Source organism: Dromiciops gliroides, chromosome 5 (assembly GCF_019393635.1).
Source record: "Dromiciops gliroides isolate mDroGli1 chromosome 5, mDroGli1.pri, whole genome shotgun sequence".
In the NCBI taxonomy this organism is placed as follows: domain Eukaryota; kingdom Metazoa; phylum Chordata; class Mammalia; order Microbiotheria; family Microbiotheriidae; genus Dromiciops; species Dromiciops gliroides.
In genome coordinates this window covers 253,941,525-253,957,470 of record NC_057865.1, presented here as the reverse complement: position 1 = coordinate 253,957,470, position 15,946 = coordinate 253,941,525, and the positions used below count along the sequence as shown (strand labels likewise).

Sequence of the window (15,946 nt, the reverse complement as noted above, 5' to 3'; positions counted from 1 at the left end):
GGCAGGATATCCTCCCTCCCACCACTGTCCTCCCAGAGCCTCAGAGACCCAAACAAAAAGTTAACCACATAACTGATGCTGAGTGAAATGAGCAAAACCAGGGGAACATTGTACATAGTAACAGCAACATTGTCTGAGGATCAGCTGTGGTGTGTGTGTGTGTGTGTGTGTGTGTGTGTGTGTGTGTGTGTGTGTGTGTGTGTGTGTGTGTGTATAATATATATATGTAGCTCTTCTCAGCAATAGAATGATTCAAGACAATTCCAAAGGATTTATGATGGAAAATGCTCTATTTTTATTTTTTTGTTGGTGGGGTTTTTTTTTTCCTTTTTTGAGGTTTTCCCCTTTTGTTCTGATTTTTTTTTTTACAACATGACTATTGTAGAAATATGTTTAATGTGATTGTGCACATATCAGATTGCTTGCTGTCTTGGGGAGGGGGGATAGAAGGAAGAGAGGGAGAAAAATTTGGAACTTAAAATCTTATAAAAACTAATGTTGAAAACTATCTTTACATGTAATGAGCGGGGGGGGGGATGCAATGCTATTAAAAAAAAAAATTTAACCACATAGCAAAAGCATGTCAGTTATCTGAGCTGTCATGATCAAGCCGAAGAAAATGAAGAACAGAGGGAGTAGGAGGCAGGGTAAGCTGGTGGGAAGCACTTTAGACTAAGACCTAAGCTGTTTGAGAAGAGGCTGAGATGCTTTGATATTCAGCCCCCAGGGTCACCACCATTAGAGGGAAGAGAGTCAGCAAATCAGAAACTGAACCATAGGAGGAGAAGGAAAGTTTGAAATTACCAAAGTTCTCAGGAAGAAGAAAACTGAAAAAGCTCAAACATAAACAGAGAAATCAACAGAGAGAAAAACCTAGAAGCAGAAATGTGGCCTCCAAATCTATAAATGAATTCTGACATCTGCAAAAGAAATGAAAATGATCCAACATATGATGAGACAGAAGACACTTTGGAATTTGATGAGAAGGTGGAATCACTACACACTGTCCCTGAATGGTTTAAAAGGGAAACGAGAGTTGTGAGAGCAAAATTTATGCCTGCACTGTGAAAATAGTGGGCAGAATAAAAAACTAGAATCTGCAATGGCGGGGCAGCTAGGTAGCACAGTGGATAAAGCACCAGCCCTGGAGGACCTGAGTTCAAATCCGGCCTTAGACACTTGGCACTTACTAGCTGTGTGACCCTGGGCAAGTCACTTAACCCTCATGCCCTGCCCCCCCCCCAAAAAAAAAAGAATCTGCAATGGCATGTCTCACCAAACTAAAAAAAGAGAGGAGTATAAATTGGGAATGCAAATACACAGGAGTAAAAGACAATCTAGAAGAGAAACAAAAGACGAACACTAATAAGTTCACTGTGTAAGCAAAAACAACATGGATAGAGACAGCCTAAAGATCATAGTTCTCCCAGAAGAACATAACAGGACTAAAAACCTTAATGTCACAAATTTAGGAAATAATATATTAGAACTGTGCAGAACCTCTGAATGTAGAAAATGAAATGGCAGTTGAAAGAATTTATAGATCATCTCTAGGGGGAGGGGGAAAAAAACAAGGCTGTAAACTCAAAGACATATAGTGGTGGTGAAATTTAACAATGCACTTTAGAAGGAGGTTCCTGGGGGGTAGAGCCAAGATGGTGGAGGAAAGGCAGTGACTTGCCTGAGCTCTCCCCAAGACCCCTCCAAATACCTTCAAATAATGACATAAGACAATTCCTGAAGGAGCCGAACCCACAAAAAGGCAGGGTAAAATGATTTTCCAGCCAGAGACAAAGGTGGGAGGAGAGTAGATCACAAGCTGGGGAGGAACACAAGCACACAAGGGCTTGCAGCCACAGTGGAACTGGACTCTGTTCATAGTTCCAGGACAGAAAAGCAGACCAGTAGTTGCTTGCAGACCAGAGCACAGGCCAGGAGAATAGTAAACATACCTCTCCTTAAATCATACCACCTTAGAACTAAAAACTTACAAATTCCCAGAAGTATCTCTGAAAACAGCTGCACAAGCACCCTGAAACTTGGAACAGTGCACTCTCCACCATGGAAGCAGAGTCCCACTTTAACAAAAGAGTTAAAAATCAAGAAATAGGCAGGGAAAATGGGGACAAGGAAAATCAAAATACACCCTCAGAAGAAGAGAACAAAGTCAAAGCTCCTACATCCAAAGTTTCCAAGAAAAATATGAATTAGTCTCAGTCCATAGAAGGGCTCACAAAGAACTTTGAAAATAAAGTAAGAGAGGTACAGGAAAATTGGAAAGAGAAATGAGAGCAATGCAAGAAAATCATGAAAAAAAAAGTCAACAGCGTGGTAAAGGATACACAAAAAAATACTGAAGAAAATAACACCTTAAAAAATAGACTAGGCTAAATGGTAAGAGAGTTACAAAAAGTCAATGAGGAAAAGAATGCCTTGAAAAACTGAATTGGCCAAATGGAAAAGGAGGTACAAAAGCTCTCTAAAGAAAATAATTCCTTAAAAATCAGGATTGAGCAAATGGAAGCGAATGACTTTATGAGAAATCAAGAAACAATAAAGCAAAACCAAAAGAATAAAAAAAAATAGAAGGCAATGTGAAATGTCTCATTGGAAAATAGATCCAGGAGAAAGAATTTGAAAATTATTGGACTACCTGAAAGCTGTGATCAAAAAAAGAGCCTAGACATCATCTTCCAAGAAATTGTCAGAGAAAAATTGCCTTGATATTCTAGAACCAGAATGTAAAATAGAAATTGAAAGAATCTACCAATCACCTCTTGAAAGAAATCCTAAAATGAAAACTCCCAGGAATATTATAGCCAAATTCCAGAGCTCCCAGGTCAAGGACAAAATACTGCAAGCAGCCAGAAAGAAATCAAGTACTGTGGAGCTACAGTCAGGATAACACAAGATTTAGCAGCTTCTACATTAAAGAATTGGAGGGCTTGTAATATGATATTCCAGAGGGCAAAGGGATTACAACCAAGAATCACCTACCCAGAAAATTTGAGTATAATCCTTCAGGGGGAAAAATGGGCATTCAATGAAAGAAAGGACTTTCAGGCATTCCTGATGAAAAGACCTAAACTGAACAGAAAATTTGACTTACAAATACAAGACTCCAGAAAGGCATAAAAAGGAAAATAGGAAAAAGAAACCATAAGAGAAATTCTGAGATGATCATTGTAATTCATAAGAACTTTCTCATTATTGTGGCAGGTGATGGAGTATGTCTATACAAAGGGCACAGGTGTAGGGGCAGCTAGATGGTGCAGTGGATAAAGCACCGGCCCTGGATTCAGGAAGACCTGAGTTCAAATCCGGCCTCAGACACTTGACACTTGCTAGCTGTGTGACCCTGGGGAAGTCACTTAACCCCCATTGCCCCACAAAAATAAACAAACAAAGGGCACAGGTGTGAGTTGAATATGAAGGGATAATATCTTTTTAAAAAATAAAATTAAGGAGTGAGGAATGCACTAGGAGAAAGGGAAAGGGAGAGGTGGAATGGGGTAAAGTATCTAACATAAAAGAAGCAAGAAAAAGCTTATACAGTGGAGGGGAAGATGGGGGAGGTGCTGGTGAGTGAGTGAACCTTCCTCTCATCAGAATTGGCTCAAAGAGGAAATAACATACACACTCAAGTGGGTATAGTAATCTATCTTACCCTGTAGGAAAGTAGAATGGAAAGGGGATGGGGCAGCGGGGGGGAGGGGGGGACTGATAGAAGAGAGGGCAGATTTGGGGAGCGGGCAGTCAGAAGCAAAACACCTTTGGTGAGGGAAAGAGTGAAAGGAGATAGAGGATAGAGGAAATATCATGGGTAGGGAGTAATATAGAGAGAAACTCAGTTAGCAGTAGTAACTGTAATGATGAGCAGGATGCTCTCAGAAAAACCTGGAAAGACTTACATGAACTGATGCAAAGTGAGATGTACTGTGTACAAAGTAATAGCAATGTTGTAAGATGATCAGCTGTGAATGACTTGGCTATTCTCAGCAATGCAGTGATCCAAGACAACTCTCAAGAACCTATAAAAAATGTGATCCATCTCCAGAGAAAGAACTGATGGTGTCTGAATACAGATTGAAGCATATTTTCTTAAGTATTTTTTTTTGTCTGTTTCCTTTTATAACCTGATTAATGTGAAAATGTTTTGTGTGACTACACATGTATACCATACTGAATTGCTTTTGTTCTTTGGCGGGTTGGGGCGGGGTATGGAGAGGGAGAAAGGAAGAGAATTTGGAACACAAAGGTTTTGGATGTTAAATTTGTTTAAATCTGTTAAAATTGTTTTTACATGTAAGTGGGGGGAAAATAAAATCCTAAATAAATGAAAAAATCATTTAAAAAAACGTTCCTGCAAGTCCTCAGGAGAAAGACCTTGAAATGCAAAGGAAAGGAAATTTATATAAGTCAAGACTGTTCTATACCCACCAGGAAATGTAGGAAGGAATGGAATATATTCCAAAGGGGATTAAATAATATTCATCAAAGTACAAGGGATTGAGATTTATGCCAAAGTATTTACATCTAGGGTTGATACTGTAAATGTTTCACATACTTCTGTATATTGTCCTCAGCAAGACTCGGTAAATATTAGAAAACAACTCTGAATGTACAGAATATATCGATTCCATAGTGCAAGTATAGGAAAACAATATGATTATTTTCTCTCGAAGCATCATTATCCATCAACATCTGTCTGTGATTCTGCTGTCATAAGAACATCACTCCTAATACCATTGTGCTATAAGAAATGACAAGCAAGATGCTCTCGGTAAAACCTGGAACAACTCAACATGAATTGATATAAAGTGAAATGAGCAAAACCAAGAGAGCATTGTACACAGTAACAACAATATTGTATGATGATGAACTGTGAATAATGACTTAGCTATTCTCAACAGTACAGTGATCCCAGACAATTCTGAAGGACTATGAAGAAAAATGCTGCACATCCCCAGGGAAAGGACTGATGGAGTCTCAATTGAAGCATGTTTTTTGTTTTTTGTTTTTTGTTTTTTTTAGTGAGGCAATTGGGGTTAAGTGACTTGCCCAGGGTCACACAGCTAGTAAGTGTTAAGTGTCTGAGGCCAGATTTGAACTCAGGTACTCCTGAATCCAGGGCCGGTGCTTTATCCACTGCGCCACCTAGCTGCCCCCTGAAGCATACTTTTTAAACTTGATTTTGGTTTGGGTGTTTTGGTTTTTTTAGTCTGTGTTTTCCTTCCTATGATTAACATGGAAATACATTTTGCATGACTGCACGTGTATATAACCTTGCCTTCTCAATGAGAGGGGAGGAAAAGAGGGAATTTGGAACTTAAAAAAAAAACAATTGTTAAAAAATTGTTTTTACATGTCATTGAGGGGGGAAAAAAAGAACATAGCTCACAGTTCTACTCCAGAGCTACCCATTTGAAACCTACTCACCCTGTTAGACAAGGGGTATACTATGCTAATTTAAAGTTTGCTTGACAGTAGTGCACATGCATGTGTGTTTTGGGTGTACAAATATGTATACATGTATATGTGTGTATATTAGCATTATTTCACATAACAAATAATATACCTCTTCTTCATTCAGGGAAAATTCTACCCTAGTGTTCTTAAACTGTATTTTCTTCTCTGGTGCATATTTTTATATTTTAAAAGCCTTTTCTGCTGGCAATATAAAAATCTCAACTTGTCTTTATTATCCAATACCTATGGGTGAGCAATTTTTGCTCTTCAGTCAAGTAGGTAGTAGGACATTCCTATCTCCAAAGTAAGTCTCTTGGGAATGTAGCTGTATGTCTTCCTCTTGAAAAATGGTATCTAGAAGACCACTTGCCTTGTATCCAGAAAAGGGAAGAAAATTCTATTCTTTCTCTTTTTCTGCCCTACTGGATGTTCCAGGATTCAGAGAACAGGTCCCTGAACCTGAAAGGGGCAGGGGGAGGGGTGGGGGAGGTATTTTCAATAAGTTATGAAATTGAACAGTTTCTTTAGTTTTTCAAAATTACAAAGGATCCATAAGTTTTATCAGGCTGCCAAAGGGGATGCAAGTCAAGTTAACAAACATTTGTTCAATGACTACTATGTGACAGTCAACATAAAAGAAAGGGAAAAGACAGTCCCTTTTCTCAGGGATTTCAGTCTTGGGGGGGGGGGAGTGCAGTAAAGTGAAAGACTAGAAAGGCAAGAAGGGACTAGGTTATGAAGGGCTTTAAGGGTTGTATATTTTTTAAACCTTGAAAGTTAAAAGACTTTGCTCTAACAGGAAGAATTTTATTTTCTGATAAATGTCTCATACTCATCAACCCTGCACTGGAAGAAAATCATGCTCAAGCCAAATCTTCCCTTTGGGCAAGAGGCTAATTTTTTGTGTGTTTTATTTTGGGGTTTTAAAAATTTTGATTTGCTATAAAAATAGATATCTAATTTTTAAAATAATCACTAAACTGAAAAGAAAAAAAAAAGACTTGAATATAAGGCCTGCCACTACCACTTCCTAGCTCTGTGACCTTAACCAAGTCATTTCTTTGCATTTTAATTTCCTCATCTTTAAAATGACAGTGACATTTGCACTGTTACATAAGGTTATAAAGACCAAAGTAACATGTATGAAAGTAGACATGGTTGGGTCATGTATATATGCATTATTGATTAATTCATTATTTTTTAAGCCTCATTCACCTAAAGTAGCAGGCCAGCCCTTATTTGATATTTTATTCTTCATTCTGAACATAAATGCTAACAGAAAAGAACAACATATACAGCACAACACCAGAAGAATGCATTTCATCTGAGGCCAACTTCTCCCAGTCCCTTCCATGTTCATATTATGTTTATCACATACACCCTAATTATGAGAGAAAATTTTAGCTCCTCTTTGTCCATCCTTCGTTTTTACATTGCTTTTACCCTCCCTTCACTTTTCTATCTTAAAACCTTTAGAACAGAACCAATCCACTTCCATGTCCTCTGTTTTTCTTACTTAGTTTCCTCAATACCCTTTGATTACATTAAGGTTTTGTGTGTATGTTAGCATTATTTCACATAATTTCACATAGTAGGGATATTCTACGAAATTGTTAACATTACAACATTCCAGTTGCTCAAGTAATCTATTCTTCTAGTTTTCTCTTAAGTTTTGTGTTTGCATTTAAAAGTTCCTACTTGGCTCTGGTCTTTTCCTCAGAAATGAAAAGCCTCTCTTCCTTTAAAGTCCTTTCTTCCTTCCTCGCCCCTAAGATCATGCTCAGCTTTATAGGAAACCGGATAAGCTATTCTTGGTTGTGAGCTTTTTATCTTTGGCCTTTTGCAATATTATATTCCAATATCTCCTTTCTTTTTTCTTTTTTTAAATTTTTTCAAAGATTTTTCAAGATCTCCTTTCATTCACAGCAGGAGCTACATGTCTTTTTTTGATGTGGTTCAATTGTTTTTCAATCACATTCAACTCTTCATGACCTCATTTAGGGTTTTCTTGGCAAAGATACTAGAGTGGTTTGCCATTTCCTTATCTGGCTCATTTTACAGATGAGGAAACTGAGACAAACAGGGTTAAGTGACTTTCCCAGGGTCACTCATCTAGTAATTGTCTGAGATCAGATTTGAATCCTGGAAGATGAGTCAGTCTTTCTAAACCCAAGCCTGGCACTCTATCACTGCATCACCTAGCTGCTACTGCCAGTTCTTATGTGGTCCTAATTATAGTTTCTTATTTCTTGAATTCCTTTATGGATGATTGCAGTTTTTTTTTCTTCTTTTTCATATGGGAGCTCTTGAATTTGACTGTGATATTTATGAGGTTTTTTCCTTGTAGGGTTTCTTGGAGGAGATAATTGGTGTATTCTGTCTTCACTTCGCTCTATGGTTCTAATGGTGTTCAAGGAATCTAGTGATTCTTAAATTCTCTCTCTTTGACCTGTTTTTAGGTCAGTTTTTTATAACAGATGTCTTTGTTTTCTTTCTTTTCAATCATTTGATTTTGTCTAATGTTTCTTGTTTTCTCATTGGTTTCTGTTTGGTCTACCCTAGTTTTCAGGAAGTCAGCTGCTTTAGTAAGTTTTACCCCTACCTCTTCTGAGCTATTTTTATTTACAGTTCTTTTCTCCAGAGCATTTATTTATTTCATGTTTTTCAAATCTCTCTTAGTTATTTCCATTATCTATGTACTTTTTTTTTTTTTTTTTAGTGAGGCAATTGGGGTTAAGTGACTTGCCCCGGGTCACACAGCTAGTAAGTGTCAAGTGTCTGAGGCCAGACTGAACTCAGGTCCTCCTGAATCCAGGGCCAGTGCTTTATCTACTGCGCCACCTAGCTGCCCCTATTTTCAATCTTTTTACACTCATTTGTGTTTTCTTTGATTATCTCTCCACTTTTAGTTGCTGAATTTGGGCCTCGTGCCAGGACCAGATTCCACTCCTGCTGTACTTTTACGTGGGGTGGTCACCCAAGGGTTCTCACCTTAATTCCACTGGCTTCCTATGCTGAGCTTTGTTTCCTGGAATTAGGCTACATCCTAGATCTTTGAACTGAGTACTAGGTCTTCAGACCTCTAGCTGGGTAAAGTGCTAGATACCTAAAAAACCATGGATCTGCGTATTCCCCCTAGTCACTGCCACTCCCCACGGTTTCCAGGGTATTCCCTGCTGCCCCATAATGGGACTTGTTATGACCTGGATCTTTCTAGACAAGCCTCTTCTCCACCTGCTTTTCTCTGTTCTCTGAGACCTCTCTAATTTATTCATCTGCTTTGAGGCTGGTTTTCCTGACAGCATCCTTAATTTTTCCTCTGCGCTAACATACATGCAGTTCAGAGTAAGAAGGCAGTTATTGTAGCTTCTTAGTATTTGATCTGATGTATAAATATAGAACTTTAGCTATCTACCTCTTTTCAGAGTACCATTTTGGTCAGAAGTCAAAAGAGACTTAATTGTTTTGTGATACACTGGTTGCTTGTTTTTGTCCCTATTTAAAATGCTATCTAAGTGTGACTTAAGGTTTCTCATGATATTTCATGGGTTAGAAACAAAACAAGAAAACACATTATGGAAGGCATTTTGAAAGTGTTAAAGCTTCACGACATAATTCTCATAGCCTGTTTTTCTACCCTACCCCTGCTGGACAAGACTTTATCTTGCCAGTTCTACTTCTGTGTTTGTGAATTCCAAAATTATTTTATATGATCATAATCATTTTTCAGTTCATTTTTCCCTGTGTCTTATGACGCCAACCCTATTCTTCATCTTCATCATGACTTCCATTCCCTCCACTCCTTATCTTTTCTTGTACTGGCGCTATCAAACTCCCTTTCCTCTCTCCTTAACTTTTGTTAAATTATTTCATTAGTATGCTCTGTTAGGAAATCCTTTGGCCCTTTTCCTATTACTTATCACACCTTGCTAACCTATAGATAACTTCTACTGTCTGTGTCCTTCATATACTGTTGAACTGATCAGAAGAAAAAGATATCATGAAACTGCTGATTACATTAGCTATAAATGGATGTCATCTAATCCCAGTTGGGCCCTCACTGCAACAAGATAATTATCTTACTCTTCCCTTATCTCACTTCACAATCCTAGTTTATACAGTGGCTTTACAAACCTCATTTCTCCGCAGTCTTCTCACAGCCCTCTACCATTCCTCAGCCTCTCAGCCAAGCATCCCATCTCATACTGCACCAAAGAAATTGAAGTCATTTACTAAGAGCTCCTCTTCTCCAGTCCTCATCTTACATCAACCAGAGATCTTGCACTATCCCCATATTTTTACTCACTTCTTTATTGAGACAGTTCTTGCTTAGGGTAAGTAGGTCATTCCACAGACCTTGCCTTCTGTGGCTCTTCAGGTTGGCTTCAGTGCCAGATGGGAAGGACCCCTACTGTAGGGTACACCAGGACTGCTGCCCCTCTGCAGCAAGTCAAATTTGCATGAGTCCTTGCTAAGGCCAACCTTTTGGTTGTTCTTGGTCAGTTGCTTAAGTCATTTCTGACTCTTTATGACCCCATTTGAGGTTTTCTTGGCAAAGATACGGTAGTGATTCACTATTTCCTTCTCCAGCTCATTTTACAGATGATAAAACTGAGGCAAACAGTGTGAAGTGTGACTTGCCCATAGTCACACAGCTAGTAAATGTTTGAGGTCACATTTGAACTCAGGTTTTCCTACTTCCAGGCCTGGTAGTAATCTTTCCCACTGTGGCATCTAGCTGCCCTACATGCACCCTTAACCCCATCTTTTCTCTCATAATAGATTGCCTTTACAATCAACCCCACCATCATCCTTAGTTTCTCTTCTAATTTCTCCCTGTCTGCTGGCCTTCCCTGCGGATTATGTCTCCCTCATTCTTTTAAAAAAAAACCAAAAAAACAAAAACGGGGGGCGGCTAGGTGGCGCAGTGGATAAAGCACCGGCCTTGGATTCAGGAGTTCCTGAGTTCGGATCCGGCCTCAGACACTTGATACTTACTGGCTGTGTGACCCTGGGCAAGTCACTTAACCCCCATTGCCCCGCAAAAAAAACAAAACAAAACAAAACAAAAACAAAAACAAACCAAAAAACCCTACCCTCCCTTGATCCTGTCATCTACTTGAAATGTTCTTCTAAATATTCTCTTCGCCGTCACTATCTGCACTAGGTAGATGTCTTTACTTCCTTTCCTCTTAGTCTTTTCTTAACTCTCTATTTTCTGGCTTCTGACTTTATCTGAAACTGTCCTCTTCAGAATTGTGAGTGATTTTCTAATGGCCTTTTCTCAGTCCTTATTTTTATTGATCACCCATCCCCACCCTGTGGCTTTTGACAGTGTTGATCATTTTCTCTTCCTGTAAAACCCCTCTTGGTTTATACTGTATGTGTACACATGCGCGCGTATGTGTGTTTGTGTGTGTTTGTTACATTTACCTAGTTATTTACATGTTGTCTCCCCCATTAGAATGTGAATTCCTTGAGAGCAGAAGCTGTTTCTAAGCCTCTTTATATCCTAAGCACCTATTACAATGCCTGGCACAAAGTAGATGTTTAAGAAAACGTTTGTTGCCTGACTGCTTCATGCTTAGACCCCTGGGGTCTAGTGCTGGTTTTGCAGTTATAAGTAGATCTGTAACTTTGGACATAACCTCTTTCGACGTCCCGTGGTTCTTCATCTATGAAATTAGAGGGTTGGACTAATTATTCTATAAAGTCTCTCATACTTCTAGTCTAAACTACATTCCAAATGAAATAAACTTCACTCATTTTACTTACATTTGCCTAAACAGATCTCAGTGCTTGCCAAAATTGCGTAAGACAAAAGGTCAGGCTCAAGCACAGAACTTGTTGCTCTTAACTGGTTCATTTGGCCTAGAAAGTTCATCTAAAAAGATGACTAGAATTCAAAATAGGATGATAAAAATGTTATATAGGAGTGTATTACTCCTCAAGATACACATAGTTACTATATATGATTGAGTATTTTACTCCTTAATTTTTATGAAACTTTGTTTTTAAAATGCAGCTGTTTGGTTTTATTGGTTACCTCAAGTGGTATAGTTTTCAAAACTATGACTTTAATGGCTCAGAGGCAATAGATTTAATTTTGACATTTTGGATATTGTCTACTATCATGGTTTGCAAAGTTTGTTTACATACAGTGGCTCTCCTTGTTCATGAATATATTTAAATTAAATATCTTTTTGTAATAATATCCGCAGTAGCCATCATAATTTTAACTTATCGATATGTTTTCTTCTGAAGACATGACCCAGCTTCCACATCATCTACTGAACGTTGTGATTCCCTGCTGAGTCGATCTGGGTCTTACAGTTACTTGGAAGAAAGAAAACTTTACTCTAGCAGACTAGAAAGAGAAGATTCAACTGACTTTAAAAAGGTATTTGGCCCACCTGCTCCCTTTTAAGTAAAATCAGATCATCCTTGGCTATCAAAATACTTTTCTTCTGATATTATTCCTCAAAAATTACCAATTAAGTAAATGCCTTCTAGTAAAAGCTATTTATAATAAACGTAGCATAAAACATAAATGGCATTTTTATTAAAAACATGACAGGATGTGGGTTTCTGGTATTGATCCCAGTGGCCTAGATTCCACCTGAAATGGTATGAGAAGACAAAGACAGATAGGCTTCTGATTATGTTCTGCGGGCCATAAGTAGACTTCAGGTCTTTGTGGGGATAAGACACCTAATGAAGGATTACATTAGACTTTTCCAGAGAATTTAAGAGTTGGGGAGCTGAAAAACTGGAAACAAGAATGGTTCAGAGCTGCCAAAGTATTAACTGTTAGGGATCAGAGGAGAAACTAATGAAGGAATTTGGGGGTGATCAACAGAAAGGGATAATTCTGAGTAATAATCTACAGGATTCTAAATTGAATATGAAGGAACTGTGAATTTGGGTTATTGGATATTTCCCCTCAACCCTGCTAGCAGTCTGCAAATTGTCCATCTTTTCTTAATGTCTGTAATTGCATGATATTAGGGAGTTCTAATACAACACAGAGGTTAGTTAAGGCAAAGGTCTTCCACAGCTACATTTTGTTCAGTTTTTTTTTTCCAGTCATGTCCAACTCTCCATGACCTCATTTGGGGTTTTCTTGGTGGAGATACTAGAATGGTTTATCATTTCTTCCTCCAGTTCATTTCACAGATGAGGAAATGGAGGTAAACAGGGTAAAGTGACTTGCCCAGGGCCACATGGCTAGTAAGTACCTGAGGGTGGATTTCAACTCAGGAAGATGAGTATTCCTGACTCCAAACCCAGAACTCTCCACTGAGCCACCTAGCTGCCCCACATCTACCTATGTTAGGTTTTCTAATATTGTATAGTCAGGAAGTTTAAACAAACTATTTGACAAATATGTACTGAAGGCCCATTTTGTGTAAGGTGGCATGCAAGGTGTTTTTTTTTTTTAATACGATTCCTACAACTAAGAGGTTATAGCTAGTAAGAGAGAGCAATTGTTCAAATAACTCGTAAGGCAGAAAGTGTTAAATGTTTCATACAGGTACAGAATTCTATCCATATGCAATATGTTACTAATAAAGAAGTTCTCATTTCTCTAGCACTTGAGAGCTTACACAGCAGTGTATCTCAGAGCATAAACAGCTGGCCTAAGAGTCAAAAGCCTGAATTCACATCCTACCTCTGACATGTTTTTTAAACCATGGCAAATCCTTTAACTCCTCAGTGCGACAGGCAGTTCTCACAGACCTTTTAAAGGCTTTAATATTTTTACTATTCACATTTTATAAATGACATGTCTACCACTTTGGGGGGGGGGGCATTGAGGGTTAAATGACTTGTCCAAGGTCACACAGCTAGTAAGTGTCAAGTGTCTAAGGTCGAATTTGAACTCAGGTCCTCCTGAATCCAGGGCCAATGCTTTATCCACTGTGCCACTTAGCTGCCCCCTAACACTTTCTCAAACAAGTTTATTTTCTGTTCATGGACATAGAAATAGTACTATCATAGAATTTTTATATGGATAATTTGGTATGGGAATTATTTATAACCTAGTAAACATATCATATAAAATTATATTCATTTTTCTCCATCGGTATAGGAGAGCAGTTATTGGGATGAAATCCTAAATACTTGGACAGAAATAATAGATCAGAAAGATAATTTGTCTCTAACTCTAGCCTGTCTTTTGTCCTAGCTTTATGAACAAATCCTAGCTGAAAATGAAAAACTGAAAACACAGCTACATGATACAAATATGGAACTGACAGAGCTTAAACTACAGTTGGAAAAGGCCACCCAGGTTTGTTCTTCTGTTTTTATTTCTAATAGAGCCTGTGAATATCATGTTTTTCATTCAGGCAGTCTAAAAATTAGAATTGGGATTATCTCCAGCAATTGTTCTGACTAAAATTATGGGATCTTGGTACAGTGGATTCCTTTTTTGGTAAAAGGGTAGAAAAGAATTCAGAGATAATACAGGAAATGCCACATTTGCTTCTTGCTGCAGTAAATGAGATTGACAAGCCTGTCCTCTCATAATATGGGTCTTTTTTTCTCTCTCCTTGCATTTTTTTTTTTTTTAGTGAGGCAGTTGGGGTTAAGTGACTTGCCCAGGGTCACACAGCTAGTAAGTGTCAAGTGTCTGAGGCCGGATTTGAACTCAGGTACTCCTGACTCCAGGGCCAGTGCTCTATCCACTGCGCCACCTAGCTGCCCCTCTCCTTGCAAATTATAACTAGTCATAAGCAGTATTTTTAAATTTTATGGCTAAACATTATTTTTAATTAACATTGGGCAAAGTTATGTGTGTTTTGTGTTTAAAACAGTTCTGTTCTGAGCCCTGCTTATTTGGTTTCTTGCAATGTTTATGGGAGGCAAAATTCAATTAAAACATTTATTAAATGTCTACTATATCAAGGGTTCTTAACTTGAGAGTCCATAAACTTGGGCGGGGGGGTATTTTATATATTTTGATAATTGTTTCACTATAATTTCTTTCTTAATCCTAGTAGGTATTTTACCTTATGCATTTAAAAACATTATCTTAGGAGAAGTCCATAGATTTCCTTAGATGTTCACTACACTCCTAAAAAAGCTTAAGAAGGTCCTGCTTTTAAACTATTCTTCCTTTTTAAAACATCAAACTTTAAGGGTTCAAAACACCCTATGTTTGCAGTATTACTAATGGAGGAGGACTAATGATAATTAATATTTGCTTGATAGCTGGCATCTTAGTTGGGATCGTGTATGTGTAAGGAAATTAAGGGTCCATTTTCCAAAAATGATCCATTTCTTGTAAACTTTTTGTGTATCTGAGTGTCTTTAACAAGGCTTGGACATGTGACAATTGGAACTCTTCACCTAAATTGTTAGCTCTTGTCTTTCCCTTGTTATACATCTGACAGTGGGTTTACCCGCTGATTCTTTCTAAATGTCAAGTTTAAAGTAAGTGCTCCAGACAACATTTATCCAGCATTTAGCACAGTGCCTAACATGTACTTGGTGTTATCCATTGATTGGCAGGCAAAAACACACCTCTGCCCTCTAGGAGTTTACTGTCTAATGGAGAAAGTCAACACACAAAAGGTAGCAAAAGGAGATAATGGGAAGGGAGAGAAATGGTAAAGAAGTCGGTCAGAGAATTCCCAAAGTAGAGCAGCCAGGTGGGAGATCACAGATGTCTGAGCTGAATCCCTTCTTACTAGGAAGTTTGGAATTCATGGCCCCACCTTCCAGTTTTAGAAACTGAGGGTTGTGATGAGATGAAGTACCATGGCTGGTGAGATCTGACCAAATGGTGAGAGCTTTCTGGGTCTTGGTAAAATCAGTCTAAATCCCAAAGTAGAGCAGCCAGAGGAAAATTAAGTGATCAAATGAATGTTGATTCATTGATAAAATAAATTTTAATTAGTGCTGGTGTTTTCTCCAATGAATTCTTCATGTTCCTTTTTTCCTCATTCTTGATTTATGCCATTTCTTCCTTTGTCATATTTATTTTTGGTCTTCCCTTTGACTGCCTTCCTTCTCCTCATTTTCACTCTGGAGAAGCAAAATATTCCCATTGCAAATATCTATAACAATACATCGCATCTATCTAAGTTAATAGTGAAATGGGGGGGGGGAGTATACATAGTAGTCAAAATTACATAAATACTTAAATTTTGTGAATATCTTTAGGTAGCAACAGTATACCATCTCTGGCAATATAGATGTTTTCTTGGACCTCCACATGAAAATGAAATAGTTGTCAACATTTATTAAGCAAGGACATTAATGAGCAAAAAATCTATACTGTATTTCCATTTTAATGGGGAATTTTAGTAGTCATAGTCTTTATAGTCATAAATTCTTTCTAAAACTAAAGGTGCTTAAAATGTTGGTGGGAGCAGAGTTATAGCATCTAAGCCTTTAGAGGCCTAATGTTCGACCTTAAGACTGCAATGTCAACTGTGGAGTCAGATTAAAATGTGAGAGTTTGATACCA

The 15,946-nt window shown here is 38.0% G+C and overlaps 1 protein-coding gene across 7 annotated transcripts in view; it reads left to right on the top strand.

Annotated features, from left to right (window-relative positions):
* PPP1R12A (protein phosphatase 1 regulatory subunit 12A) overlaps nt 1–15,946 on the top strand; it is a 183,153-nt gene that overhangs the window by 158,673 nt on the left and 8,534 nt on the right. For all 7 annotated transcript variants that reach the window (XM_043966758.1, XM_043966755.1, XM_043966759.1 and 4 more), the window contains 2 exons: nt 11,734–11,869; nt 13,658–13,762. In XM_043966758.1, coding sequence (XP_043822693.1) covers nt 11,734–11,869; nt 13,658–13,762 — 241 coding nt within the window. The remainder of the gene's footprint in view (nt 1–11,733; nt 11,870–13,657; nt 13,763–15,946) is intronic.